The sequence below is a fragment of the Protopterus annectens genome, chromosome 2.part2 (assembly GCF_019279795.1).
Source record: "Protopterus annectens isolate FY-2018-M chromosome 2.part2, PAN1.0, whole genome shotgun sequence".
Taxonomy (NCBI): Eukaryota; Metazoa; Chordata; order Ceratodontiformes; family Protopteridae; genus Protopterus; species Protopterus annectens.
In genome coordinates this window covers 645,510,261-645,526,546 of record NC_056730.1, presented here as the reverse complement: position 1 = coordinate 645,526,546, position 16,286 = coordinate 645,510,261, and the positions used below count along the sequence as shown (strand labels likewise).

The 16,286-nt window shown below is 36.7% G+C and overlaps 1 protein-coding gene across 1 annotated transcript in view; it reads right to left on the bottom strand.

Annotated features, from left to right (window-relative positions):
• ATP6V1B1 (ATPase H+ transporting V1 subunit B1) overlaps positions 1-16,286 on the bottom strand; it is a 1,526,458-nt gene that overhangs the window by 988,625 nt on the left and 521,547 nt on the right. The window contains exon 2 of the mRNA XM_044064065.1: positions 1,071-1,126. Within this exon, the coding sequence (XP_043920000.1) occupies positions 1,071-1,126 (56 nt within the window). The remainder of the gene's footprint in view (positions 1-1,070; positions 1,127-16,286) is intronic.

Here is a 16,286-nt window from a genome sequence, read left to right as displayed (position 1 = left end):
ATTCTGTAATAAGTGTGAATAAATTTTAATCCAGATTTTATTCATTTCTTTATTCATTCGTTCATTTTCCAAACGTTGCCATTTTCTTTTCAGGGTCATGGGCAGGCTGACCTTAATCTTCTGGTCCTTACTGAAAGTAAAGCAGAAAGGTAGTCTTTGACTAGACACACACACACACACACACACACACACACACACACACACACACACACACACACACACACACACAGGCGTGAAATTCACATGGCAGTGCATTTTTAGGATGTTTCAGGAAGAAGAACCTAGCAAAACCCCACCACATAGATACAAATAGGACATGAAGCAGACTCTGCAGAGAAAGCATTCCAGCAGGGAACCAAGCAGTAGAACCAAGTACAATGGGGCAGCAAGGCCAACTGCAGCATCACCACCGTACTGCTCAGGCAGATTTTGGCGGATTTGTGCAACAATGTGATAACCGAGGGAATACAAAACATATGTATGAACCACTGACATACTTTTACTTTTAAACATTTTCAGACATGATGCTATCAGAAAGATCACCAGTTTTACTAATTAACATGAACATCAAAATATTTGCAACAACTCTAGCACACAAAAAGCACATCTAATATAACCACTATAATAACCATAATATCACCATTTCATTCAGAATTTATACCAAACTGAAAAATATGGCAGATGTTGGCTTAAAGTCACTCCTATTTTTCCATTACAGTGAACCAAAATTCACAAATGTCATGGATTTTCTGTGATGTACTGATTTTAAGCATCAGCACTTGCATCTACCAGCACTCACACAAAATCCTCTACCTGTACACATTTCCATCATTTCAGTCAGAGTTATAAATGGCCAAGCAGCATTCATATGTAACATAATAGCTAACCATCCTCCCCCATCTGTGGTACTACTGGGCAAAATCCTTCAAATCAGGACGGTCACTGTGTGACACTACAAACCAAAATCACTACTGAGCCGGCTGCCTTTTGTTAAGGGTCATGTCTTTTGGTACCTACAGATCCAACATCGTTTTACTTTGCAAATGAGAATGAAAAACATGAAATCTTACCTTGACATTGTCAAGCACTACCAGTGGCCCATTGACTGCACACACAGTCCGATATGCTGTTAAAATGCAGAAATAAAATAAATCAGTTTGAATACTGATCCACATATTAAATACAGTATGCAGTTAGTCTGATAAGGATTATTTCTAGTTTTTTTGCCCAGTAAGCGTTATTAGTAAAATATTTGGCAGTAACTCATATTTAAGCTTTCCAAATAATGGTCTCTGGCATTACATACAAAGTGCATCAAATCCTGTGTCATTAATTCAAATAAGAAACATTAATAATAAAAATAAACATGTAATTTGTAATCATTCTGTTTAATTCTCTGCTTATTTTTTGTGAATATATACTGATGAAATGGTCTAAGAATATTGCACAATATGGTTGGGTAACAGTGATATGCAAAATACATTAAATGTAAACAACTACAAACAAGACCCCAAACAGTAACTGCTCTGCAAAGAAATACTTAGGCACATTAACTTAACACATTATTTCATAAACAGGGATTATTCATTCTTTCAGTAAACACTGTCAAAAGACCCATAAAAAAGCTTATATAAAATAAAATCCCCATAAACTCTAAGCAAAGTAACTGGCAAAATAATACACCTAAATTTAAAAAAATGCAATTAAAGATAATAATGATTATAAATTTAACAAACCACAGAAGAATTTTGGCTAGAACTTAAGCTCCAGAAAAGACAGCTGTTAATGACAGTCGAAGATGAGCTGTCATTAATGGTTTGAAAAGAAACAGAAACCTAACACTAACATGAAAACTCAAGACCCACTGACCCACTCAGATCAACTAATATTATCATCCCACGCAACAGAAACCCAAATATTAGAACAATATTGGGGTGTCCAGTCCCATAGTATTAAAACAAAAACACCACTGATCTGTCACCCCCACCAAAAATGGGTCCCCTTCACTACACCGACACGCCACAAAGCCAACACCCAAAACAACGAGACCAAAAGACCGAAAACACACAATACCAGCAACTCACAAAACTGAACACCATAACACCAACACCCAAAACACCGACACACAAAACGTAAACTACACATTACACACAACTATATATGCACTACCCTTAACCCAAACCCTAACCCTAAGGTCCAACACTACTGCACACTTACCCTACCCGCACCCTAACTCTAACTCACTTAACCCACCCCTAAACCTAAAGTCCGTCACTATTGCACACTTACCCTACCTGCACCCTAACCCTAACTCACTTAATCCACCCTTAAACATAAAGTCCATCACTATCGCACACTCACCCTACCCGCACCCTAACCCTAACTCACTTAACCCGCCCCTAAAACTACAGTCCGTCACTATCACGCACTTAACTTACCAGCACCCTAACCCTAAGTCTAACACTACCGTACACTCACCTTTCCCGCACCCTAACCCTAAATCCCTCACTATCGCACACTTACCTGTCCGCTCCCTAACCCTAAATCTTTCACTATCGCACACTTACCGAGTCGCGCTCACACGTTGCCCATGTCGGTGTTTCGGCTGTCAGGATTTCACCTTGTCGATCATCTGCGTCGTCAGTCTTTTGGTCTCGGTGTTTTGGGTGTCGGCTTTCTGGCGTGTCGTTGTAGTGAAGGGGACCCCCAAAAACACACACACACACACACACACATACACACCCGCACACACTTGACAATAAACCTGTATTTTGGGGGACTTGTTTATAATTTAATTTTAAATCCAGCAACATAAAAATAACTATGCATATGTAAACATACATGTATATACCTACATAGTATGCATATATATATATATATATATATATATATATATATATATATATATATATATATATATATATAGAGAGAGAGAGAGAGACAAAGGGAGAGAGAAATAAATAATGTACAGTTAGTTGTTTTTGTCCCTCCTATGACATTTCATGACAGGAATGAAGTATCACCTCTTGATGGACTTGTCATAATTTTTCTTTTATTACTAATGAAAAGGTTATGTTTGTTTTACTGTTTCACTCTCAAGGCATCCCACTGCACCTTTACTTCCATTTCCATTACAGGTGGTACAGTGATGCAGCAGTTAATGATGTCGCCTGGCAGCAAGAGGTTCTACGGTCTGATTCTCTGCTGGGGTGTATTCTGTGTGCAGTCTGCATGTCCTCCCTGAGTTCACATGTGTTTCCTCCCACATTCCAAAAACATGCATCTGGAGCATTTATCACTGGGCATCCACTGAAAATAGGCTCTGTCCTAGTCAGACTTTCCCAGTCAACAAATGTTAAATAAATAAATTTCATTGCAGCAGTTTGTTCAGACCTATTAGTTAATATGAAGGATGTGTATGAGACTTTTATTCAAGCTGAGTAAAAATGTATACAGAGAATATATAAATACTGAGGCATCACATACTTAAGAAAGTATATATTCCAATAACAGAAGAAAAATGTTCTTTCTGTGTATTAGACCATTAAAAATACTGCTAGGAGAAAATGAACTACAGCTTTTAAAGATGAAGCAGCCTGTTCAGGTTTTAAACCCAGTAGTGCAATGTATAAGTATAATCTTTGGCAGACTAACCAAACATGTTCCATTGCAATTTTTATTAAACCACGTCAAAAAGTTTCTGAGATGCCATATTATACATGTACATAACAAATGTATTGCTGTATTCAATATAACAGCTGCTGAAGTTCTAAAATATTTGGTTTATACAGGGAGTAGGCATTTTACTTCTGTTATAGTGGAAAATTCAATTTATAGTAAGAATGTATATATATATATATATATATATATATATATATATATATATATATATATATATATATATATTGTGTGTGTGTGTGTGTGTATTCTGCATTGTCTGAATATCAGAACTAAAAATCATGTACATCTGACATTAAAAGGAACATTTTTGCCACCTGATATCTACCTGCACATGCCTCTCAACCTCTTAGCTCAAGAAATCGGAACAAAGCCGAAAATAATGAGTGGACAAAGGACCAAAAATAGGGACATATTTAAATATTGCTCTTATTAACACAGAAATTTGTTAGAATAACAGGATGTTTTAGCATGCATTTTTCTGAAGGATATGAAGTGTGAAACTGAAATGTATGCCATTATTTAGAGTTTAATCCTCTGTGATTAGCCAGAAAACCACAAATTGTATGAGGAACAGACCAAAAATATGAGGCAAAAACTAAATAGCTGAGAGATATGCAACACACACACACAAACACACACACACACACACACACACACACACACACACACACACACACACACACACACACACACATGACAGAATTTATAAAGGCCACTTCAGCAACCTGTTTCTGAGTAATCTAAATTGTAGTATGTCCCTAAGTGTTCAAGTGTAATTCCCTAGAGTGATAAGACATTTTAGAAATTTAAAAAATATTGCCTTATATCTATACACAGCAGAAGCAGGTCAGCATAAACCTTAGGGAATGACCTTTTACAAAACTGCATAATATTCAGATTAAATGACAGGCAAACAACTTCTGTTCAAACTGAAAAACACAGGTGTATGCAACATTTCCAGTCACTGGATATATAGTCACACAGACGTCCAACACAGCTTTGTTACTATGTCCTTGTAGCTGAAATTATAATCTAAGCACTGTGTATTCCTGAGTGTTTGAAAGTCATTCTATGAAAATGTCACTAAGCAAGGTCAAGCATTGTTATGAGATACTGAGTGGTATTCTGGGGCATTTTGTGAACTTCACAGTGTACATTTGAGAATGTTCATGTAAGTAAATATTCAAAGTACCACATAGTACTATGTGGCAAGGGGCCAAAAGGAGTCTCAAATTACAGTATAATGATAGCCAAATAAGAAAGCAACAGTCTAGTGAATGCATAATGACATGCAAATGAAGACAGAAGAAAGAAAATCAAAATTCATAGTTGTCAGGTATGAAATGGCACAGGTGCTTCCATCTGAGTATAAAGGTATAGAGAAGAAACTGTGGCACTGCAAGCAAAATGCTGACAACAGTGAGCAGGGAAAATCAGCATCTGACACAACTGCTCAAGCAGCAGGAGATGGTACTGGCAGAGGATGACTTCCCACAAGCTGACTGACCAACAGGTTCAGGACTAGCCACATATTAATAGAGAGATTATTCTGGCATTTGTAGTCAAGTACAGCCCATATACAGGAAATGGAGGAATGCTTGAAATACCAAGGTATGAGTAGCACATACATATCAGCTACAGAGATGTTTTAGAAATGAACTGGGAATACCAGTTTATCCCTGGTTACATGAAGTGCGAATTCTTGAGATCAGGCAGGAGGGGTGGAGGAGTGGTCATTTTTGTTGAATAACCTTCCATTGAGATTATTATTCCTGGATTATTCCTTGGAGATTATGTTATTGGAATTTATTGGAAATATAAACAGGAATAGGATTATGGCACCTTACAGAAGTCCTAGTCTTCCTATATTAGATCAAATAGAATGCACATAAAACCTAGAGAAAAGCAAGGCCTATGAAAACCTGATTATTTAAGGAGAGTTTAATTTTCACAACATATATTGAAGAATTCTATGATTTTTGTATTTAAAACATGTATAGCTGTTTAACGTACCTACTTTCTGTTAATCACAAATATCCCAAAAAAAGTAGTTAATGCTGAACAATTAAATCCATTCAGATATTCTGAGCATTTAGCCTTCCATTTCACTGCACTGTTTGACTAAGCAATATCACATTATGCTAAATTTATTTTTGAGAGATCTAAACTATACCAGGAGGAATTCATAGCAAAAGTCAACACATATGGGAATGCAATAGAAAATAATGATAATGCTGTATTAACTATTATGGGATTACTTTGAATATACTTGTGCACATCACAGGAATCATTGTTAGAAGGTGGTTGTATGTACAAAAGACAAATTTACTCCGTCATGATGGAAACAAAACCACTTAAAACCATTGAGTAGCAAAAGGAGGTAATTTCGTGTCTTAAGAAAATTTAATAGCATCTGCAAGGACAGCATATAACTCAGTCAATAAAAATGAAAAATATCATTAAGTTAAGCAAAGCATGGGTATGAATGCAAAGTTATGAAGTTACGAGGCAACAAGACATTTCTTCATAAACAGGAAGAAAGGGTTGGTTAACTATGATGAGTCAGTGAATCACAAAGGGAAGGTAATACATGAAGGGAATGAGTTAGCAAACTCTTTTAATTCACATTTTGTTGGTGTTCATAAACAGGTGGAATACAAGTAGGAGTCATCTGTAGAAGTTACAGACTCTAGTTCTCTACCAGAAGTTATGGTAGATTTAGCAGTTAAATCATTAGTTAGAATAGAAAAAATGATTGTAGCCCAGGTCCGGACAACATTCCTACTGCTTTTGGGATGAAATATCAAATGAAAGAGACATTAGTCTCAACTCTTTGTCTAACTTGCTTCTATCCTGTAGTATGGTTCCCAAGAACTGGAAACTGGCCGGTACTGTGCCTATACACAAAGGGGTGCTTCAGACAAGACTGACAACTACTAGCCTATTAATTTAACTTCACTGACTGACAAATGTTATGAGAGATATTTATCTGCTATTGTTATGGGTAATATAGCAGCCACAGTGGTACAGCAGTTAGCACTGCTGCCTCACAGCAAGAGGTTCTCTGGTTCGATTCTTGGCTGGGGTGCCTTCTGTGCGGAGTCTGCATGTCCTCCCTGTGGTCGCGTGGGTTTCCTCCGGGTGCTCCGGTTTCCTCTCACATTCCAAAGACATGCATTAGGTGGATTAGACACTCCAAATTGGCCCTAGGTGTGAGTGTGTGCATGTGTGTGGCTTCTGTGGAAGGTTGGGCGCCGAGCTGGCAACTCAACACCGTAAAACTCCACTGCCAATCATGAGCGGACAGATGATCCGCTGTGGTGACCCCTGACTGGGAAAAGCTGAAAGAAGAAGACTACATGATATATTCCAACATAGATCAACTAAGAATAGGTCCACTGTTACAAACTTGGTGGATTTTTATAACCCTGTTAGTACGGCCATGGATTTTGGTATTGGGTTTGCAGCTGTCTTTCTTGACTTGCCAAAAGCCTTTGACAATATTCCCTATGTTGTTATCATTTCTTCCGTGCAACAAATATCAATTAACCCTTATGTGATCAAACAGGTGCAAAAAACTGGCTGAGGGACAGATAACAGAGATTTAAGATCAGTAACTGTTACTCAGAATGGGATACAGTTAATTTTGGAGTTATACAGGTGCTGTTTGATTTCCACTTCTGTTGAATTTGGTCTTCTAATACCTGATTCGTACTGCCTTACCAAGTGTGTGAACAATGTTAAAATAGGACCTTCCTTTACAATTTCTGGAGATATAAATACATTCAAAGTATGTCTGGCAAAGGTACATAACTGGTTGTGAGACCACGGGTTACAGACTAACACTGACAAATGTGGTGTTTTGCATGTCAGAAAACCATCCCCTAGGTCCAGTAAATACATACACACACACGTGTACACACACACACACACACACACACACACACACACACACACACACACACACACACACACGCAGATATACATGCATACACATATATATATATATATATATATATATATATATATCTATAATATATATATATATAATATATATCTATATATATATATATATATATATATATATATATACATATATACATATGTACATATATACTACTTGCTGTCTAGTCTATAACTCTGTCCATCATAACCACCTGCTAGCAATGGGTATCTGTCTTATTACTTGATCAAAATCACACGTTCCATCTTTACATTGAGAAAATTAGGGCTGAAATTGATTCCTTCGTGTTCTGGTCAAGGAAAATACTGCATTTTTATTTGCAGACTGCAAGATCTGTAACAGAGAAATGAATTCTGCAATCCCTGTTTCAGTATCTACTTTTAAAGAATTTATCAGTTTAACTACGGTGGTATGCTATAGAGAAATGGAAACTAATTCTTTAATACCAATGTAAAAGGATAAAAAATTGTAAGGACTGTGTAAACATGAAAGTTATTAGAAAATTTTAGAACTGGTTGGTGATGTCTTTGCTTGTGTCTTTCGGCTTTTCCCGGTTAGGGGTCGCCACAGCGGAACTCCAGTCCGCTAATGATTGGTAGTTGATTTTTACGTGCCGAGTTACCAGCTCTGATGCACAACCTTCAACCAAGGTACGCCCATTTACTCATGTCTCCATGCAGAAGACGCTCTATCTGAGAATTGAAACCGGACAGCATCTTACTGTGAGGCGACAAAGCTACCGCAGCACCACCACCACCGCGGCTTAATGATGTCTTTGCTAATGAAATAAAATCTGTATCAAAGGAAAAAAATAATTTTTGTAAACCTGATTTTAATGTTTTAGTAATTTCTGCTTTATGTTGTTTCTGATTAATGTACTTTTGTTTAGTGAAAAAAAAACGTTGAAAAAAAGAGAAAAAATAGAAAAAGCTCCAACTCATCTCCAATAAAATACGTAGGGTCAAAACTCCAGCCCTTAATAATGAACACCACTATGCCGTACTATAAAAAGCTACATGGCTGCTAATAAAGCAACTAGCAGATCTTCAACTTCCCTCTCTGCTAGTTAAAGCATTAACAGTTTAGAAACCTTCTTCCCACTAGCTTCTCTATTTAAAACCTTAAGAAACACTCCCACACTACTCCTCTACTTCAATCCCCCAAAACAAGTCTACTCTGCAACAGTAATTTCTTCTCAGTTAGGGCCAAAACTAAGTTAAGCATCCTCTTCAAATCTAAAAGGTTTACCTTCCTACTCATAAATTCATGACTCATTTAAAATACACCTACTCATCATCATCTGCATCATTTAACACTTAGATATCACCACAGGACAACCTTCCAACTCTAGAATGTATATCCATTAACCTTATTGTCATCTGTTGACAGTAACTGATTAGTGTCCTATAAATCATAGCAATGTAATGTTATCTTGCATACAGCTTTAATTTACAGTACATATTATGCTTGAATATAATTATATCCTACCATTTTTAATTACAGGTATGCCCACCAGTTTTAGTGTGCAAACTATTGTGCCCTGTTTTGTTGGTTTTGTAAAGTCTTTTATCTATAGTTGTTTATCTGCCATGATGTCATTCTATTCATATGTTGCAGTACTCATAACATGAGGTATCTACTCACACAGGACAAGGGATCACTAATATACCCACAGATGTCAACCCTTCATTTGACACAGTCAATGATAGGGGTTTGATTCCTTTCAGACACCTAATTTCTGAGGATGTGTTGCAAGTTCTGCAGGAGGTCAGAAAACCCAATACTAGGTAATCCTACTTATCCAAACGGAGGAGGTTTTCCATCTGGTGTCTTTCATTCATTATTTCTTTATACTTTTTTTAACTGATGACTTTGCTACATTGTATCTACTCTCTGTGTTTCTTGAGACACATGCAGGTATACAATAGAGTGCTGCCCAATCTTGTTCTATACTATTCATTCCAAGTTACTGTTTCCTTTTACCTAAATACTATTCCTTTAATACAAATGGCTAGGACTTTAGGAATGGTATTCTAATGTCTGTGTCTGATTACTTTTGTTGTTGCTATAGATGGATCATCTATGTCCTCTTCTGGCATATTAAAGAAAAAAAACAATATATGTATCTAGTACCTGGTTTTTACATATTAATGACTTCAACATTAATACTTGCTAGCTTCTTTAACATAACTACCTTTCACTTTTTCTTTACTTTTCTTTTTTTTTCCTTTATTTCTTTTTATATCTTTTTGTTGTGTTTACACCATAGATTTATTATTATTACAAGTATGGCATAACACCAAAGCTATGTGTCCGAGAATGTAACGGAGTCTGTTTATCTTCCTCATCATATTTGGGCTGCTTTTGTGTTCACCTGTTAATAATCGCTAACCACTTGGTTAAACGTGCTTATGCAACACAGCCTGGGGTATTTATGCCTCGCATCTTAATAGTTGTTTTACTTTACATTGCTTTTACTTTCTTCTCAATGGCTACTCTACTACGGTTTATTGTTTCACTGTTCAGTTAAAATACAGGTTGAAGCACAGCGATTTTTGATCTAGCCTACACATTTTTACTCTTAGCCATGCTCTTGACTTTACTTCAGTTTTTTTTTTTAAGATAAGTTGCACATTAGTTCAAATTATATATTTAAAATGTCTTATTTTGTTTTAAAACTACTAATGCACATGCTTATTGTAGTTATTAGTTTTAATTTAAGTGGTACAGATTTTCACACTTTTCAGCTGTGATATATTTGTTTTGTCAAAATAAGCCATTTTAATCTCATTTAAAGAATGTGGGTATTTTTGATTTAAGCGTTACATATTTTTCACTATTCAGCTATGACCCAAACTTTTTTTTCTGTCAAAATAAACAATTTAAACACATTCAAAGAATGTGGATGCATATTTATTAACATGGACTGTATGTCTCCCTTTCATTTCAATTGTTTACATATGTATGATAACTAAATTTCTGTTCGTTTATATTACTATGCTTAAGTCAGTGTCAATGGCTCAAGAGAAGACTGTGGGTTCTATTCTCACACCAGGTAATTGAATTAATTTGCCAATGCTGATACCGCAGTGCATCATAATGGGGTGCTGCATTCCTGAGTTTGCCTTCCTGCAGATCAGACATTAACATGAGGATCTACCTGCTTTAGCTGGTGACAGCTTGGGTGGAAATAGAAGACTCCACTGTACTTATCAAAAAGAGCAGGGTAATATCCTTGGTGCCCTTACCAGACTTCCCCTTTGTCATCATGAACAGAACTTCAGGCATCCCCTGAAAACTGACTGCTGCTAGTGGGACTAATCTGGTCAACAAATTATGAATAAATAAATAAAATAAAGTGCTTCTAAACATGAAACTGCATGGCTGAAATTCTATTATGCAGCTATTTTGTATTTTGCATACTGTCACTTCCATTTGCTAATTTTTACACCATCTCCTCTATTGACAAATGTACTATCTATCCATTACTATTTCTTGTTCTTTGTCAACTCTTTTCAAACTTGATTGTTAGGGTTAAGGCCTAGGTTGGTTATGGGGAGAGTTATTACTGTTACAGTTCTTATGAATGTTTTACATATGTGCATTCAAGTTTACTTTCTATCATTTAATCTAATGGTGCAATACTTATTTTATGTACTTCATTTAAATGCAGTGATATTTTATATTTTGGCATTATATGACACTTAGTAATATAATTTGGAACATAAATAAGATTCAGCTCCATCACAAACACAAGCCATTTTTTCACTTAATCTAAAGTTTAGACAGCACTTATTCAAGAAGCACAAATGATACTTGACCAGTATATTGCCAATGGTATTCATAAAAATTTATATTGAGTGGCAGCATTGCTTCCTTAAATGTAACCATTACAGATTCTAATTTTGACCCTCTATGTATAAATTGTAATACTGCTTGCTATGTTATTGAACTTAATAAGCTGGTACCAATATTAAATATTTATTTTCCTTGTTCAACACAGGGTAAATTTATTGCATCGATAATTAATCTGTAACTAAATTTAAAATCTATTATATAATCATAAGTAGACAATAGAATGTGGTAGCTGACCTCAAAAGGCATAGTCTTTCTAAAGCCACACCTCACATAATGTAAAAGAAGAAAATTTGCCAGGTTTAAACCTTTTAATATTTTGGGCACAATATGTTGAAAGCAAATCCAACAGATTTTTTGAAACCAAATACAAACTAAATAACGATGCCTGTATCAGTGTAAAAATTTTATTGGGGATATGCCAACAACTATAGCTTATTAAAAATGGTGGGAAAAATAACAACTGACATTTTAGATGTTAATGGGAACTTCATAGCTGACCATCTACTAAGATCATTTTTTTTCTCTGATTCAGTACAGGAACAACATCCATACACAAAGGCCACCATACAGGCAGCCATGAGTTTTGCTTATGCACTAACAAGCATTTTGGCAATGAAAACATTTGTATGGTCTAAGTCCACTCCCTGGGCAAGGACAGAAGTTACCCACATAACTGCAGTGACCCACAGTGTCTTCTCCTTGTCAGTGGATGTTCCCATGAACTCTCTAATGAAGGTTACCACCAGGCAGTAACCTGCTAAACCAAAAGCTCACCCCTCAGAACATGAGTCATGACACCGCCCCATCTATGAGGGAATGGGGTTGCATGTTCCCTGCTCAACCACATCCTTCCTCCAGATAGATAAGGCTATCCTCCACTGTCAGTCCTCTCAAGCACCAAGATAATAAATTATCTCAAGTTGCCTGGGTCATAGTTAATGCTTTCACTAGCAATGCCATCTAGCTGGCTTACCTGGTAAGATCAAGGCAAATCTCCTGCCAACATCTTAAAAAAATAATAGAGTAGTAATCACAATTACTTTGAGAAAATGTACACCCAGATGGATGTGTGTGCTTGTGTGTGTGTGTGTGTGTGTGCGTGTGTGCGTGTGTGCGTGTGTGCGTGTGTGCGTGTGTGCGTGTGTGTGTGTGCGTGTGTGTGTGTGTGTGTGTGTGTGTGTGTGTGAGAGAGAGAGAGAGAGTGTGTGTTGCATTAAGGATGCAGAATACTGCATTCTTAGTGTGATTTAATCAGTCTCCATTATAAAGCTGTTTGCTTTGCAATTCAATAATTCTGGCACATTTATTTTAGTATGGGACAACTGGCAGATATGAATAGCCACTATCCTGTCACTATACCCATACCTAACTTCTTATCAAACTGTCAGTGTTCAAGTTACACTATACTTGATACATGACTGAAAAAATATTAAAGTAGCCATTAAAACAAATGCATGGTTCTTTGTCACTAGACTTGTCAAATCACACAGCCTGTTTAAATCCTGCATTTCTCTCTGGAAAGCCTGTGTGCTCATAATAATATACTGTTTAAACATTTATCATTCTCAACATGTCACACGTAACTGGTACTCAGCAAAGCAGTTTGTGAATGAATAGAAGACCATGGAATGGGAACAAATAAAGCCACAAGAGAAGAGGGATTTTCATGCAAATGAAGTTCCACCTCTAAACTAATTCTGATTGGATGATTTGGACCAGCTGGCATAATGTTGTGGTACAGTCATATTAATGTCTTGGCAGGATCACAGATTAAATTCTGAGTAGCCATTGAAATTCATCATCTGAAAAGTGCAGCATTTTGCTAAAAGTAAGAACTACCCATGATACTGCAGTGAGTTAAAGGTTTGCAGCAGGAGTGCAGAATACCAGCTGCACTTCCAAGTGGCTTCATGCTCAGAACAAATATTACAAATGAGTACAAGACGGAGGCAATGCTAGTCATTTTTATAATATGAAATGGCTGTTTTGTTTTTTAATTAGAACTGTAGACCTCTATTATATTCAAAGGCAGCTTCCAAAGTAATGCTTACAGTTTCATTCCTTTCTAAGCTGTTCTTGATGCAGGGTCAATAATAAATGTAAATAAAATACATGCTCCAGCAGAAAGCACTCTGCTGATAAAGTTCACCTTGACTGATGTCTGAGGTACCACTCAGGAATTCCCACAGCAGAATGTATAAAATCTGCTTAGAGTTAATGAGTTAAGAGATATTTTCAAAAACAATCCTGTAAAGGCTGATTTATTGGCACACATAACCCCAAAAATGACAACAAACTTTTTAAATTATTGTGATGTCCCTTCTCTGGGCCAATAATCAAGGAGCCTCAATCCTCACCACTGACACTGGTGAGGGAAGTTCACTTGGAACAAAGATAGCTATATACAGTATTTCCAGATGCAGCTGTCTGCATCAAGCACGATTTCCCTTAAGAGCACACAGGGAACACACTCAGTCCTGTGGATGGGTTTCTCTCTCTCTCTCTCTCTCTCTCTCTCCCTAGGCCCCAAATAAGACTCCTCTCTGACACAGCAGTAGGGTTGAGTCCTCAGCCAAGTGTTCCAAACCAAGTCCTTTGCCACCCTCTCTGTGAAACCAGTGTTCTGTGTCCTTGCTCCAAGTAGCTGACTTGATTTTCACACACACACCTGGAAAAGGCTGCCACAGATCTAACAGCCATGCCACCCTCTACCAAGACTATAAGATAGATTCACTGCCACCAGCCAGCTACTTTAAGGATCTTACAAGGGGACCCAATTACATTGAGTGAAATTAATACTAACACCACTAGTAATGTTGACCAAATACAAGGCTTCAGAAACAGCCACAGTGTCACCAAATATAAGTACTCTCAAAGGTTAAAATATTCTCTAAAAGACCAGCCACAATAAAAAAGTTTACATATATTTAATAATAAATAATAAAATAACATGAAAATACTACATGTCAGTTTACAATAAACACCAGAGTTTCAGCCACATGAATATTAAAAATAACACATATAGAAAAGTTTACACAGATGCAGAAAACAATAGTTAACTAATCTCACTATATTTTCCTGACTGATCTGAAGAATTATGGTCCCCTAGTTCACTTATTAGAGCAAGGCAAGATGATGTGGCTGAGCTGTCCTCCATTGTCAGGTTTCTCAAACAGACTACCCTGAGATTTCTGTCTCATCAAGTATTAAAACATCATTTCAGTGCTAGATTACAGAATGAAATCACATACATCTGGTCATCTGACTTCTAGTTCCCACACTACCCCCTTTACTAGAAACTTAACCAGAATTTAGCCCATATCTATTTTATTTTTTTTTATTTATTTATTTATTTTACATTTGTTGACTGAGTGTCTGACTGGGCACAAGCCCCTTTTCAGTAGAGGCCCAGTACATATAAAACATTACAATAGCAATAGAGACATTCAACATTAGAATAACACAATAAATATTTAGGAGGCTACAATCATCAATGCAGTAATTATCAAATTATACTAAAGTCATACAGGATGAGTAACAATAAAAGCATGAGAAGTAAGTAGTAGTGATTTGCTAATCTGGAGTTCTAGGGGCAGCATAATAGCTTAGGTTTAGGAGTTTATTAGATAGAATAGGAAGTAGGTTGTTCATGCTGTGTATTGGTTTATCAGTACTAAGTAGGCTGATTCTGGTCAGGGAGGGTGTGAACAGTGGCAAGTCCAGTGTTTTTTAAAGTAGTCTTTGGTGGCTAGCTTAAGTTGCTTGGGGTCTGTAAGGTTCCTTATTTCTAGTGGAAGTTTTTTCCATGCAATGGAGGGGTGGTAGTTTTATAAATTGCAGCCAGTCTTAGATTTTGGTTTGTGGACCTTTAATAGGTCTTGGGTTGCACTTCAGAGATGTCTGGCAGGAGAGTAATGGGAAATGAGAGATGGTGAGGTAGTTTGAGCCAGTTCAGGTATGTTAGAGAGAGGCAGTTGTAAGATTTATATGTTTGTTGAGTTGCAAATCTGGCTATCTTGTGATAGGTTGATTCTAGTTTGGTAAGTAGGGAGGAGTTCAGCTTTGTGAGTATATGGGAACAGTATGTTAGACAAGGTAGAAGATAGGCATGAGTAAGAGTAAGCCTGGCTTCAGCAGTGAGAAATTTTGTATTCCTATACAGGAGTCCTAGCTTCTGATGTTTTTTTCTGATGCAATTGTTAATGTGTACATCAAATTTTAGTTGATCATCAATGGTGATGCCAAGTAGTTTTGTGCTAGAATCAACTTCTACTGGAGTATTGTTTAATGATGTTACGGAAAAGGAAGATCTGATGTGGTTAACAGACTAAGGATGAACTAGTAGCAATTTTGTTGTTTTAGGGTTGAGAATAAGCTGTTTCTTTTGTCTCAGCTGAGTTAAAGGATGTCTGGGTAGTTGATAGGAGTTTGGAGGGGGAGATGGCAATAGTGATGACTGTAGAGTCATCTGAATTTTGGACAATGATAGATTGAGACAAGAGGAGTAAAGTGAGTTGGTGAAGATATTAAAAAGTAGAGGTCCAAGAATGAATCCTTAGGGGACACCAGTTTTTACTTGAAAGGAGGAAGATAGTGCAGAGTCCCATTTGACTGATTGCTGCCTATCAGTGAGATAGCTGGAGAACCATGCTACTGTATCAGGAGAGAAATTAAGGTCTGTGAGTTTGTTAATCAATAAAGGGTGTGAGACAGTTTCAAAAGCCTTTGAAATGTCATGGAATAGGCAAGATATGAGTTTGTGATCATCTTTGGCTAGAGGAAT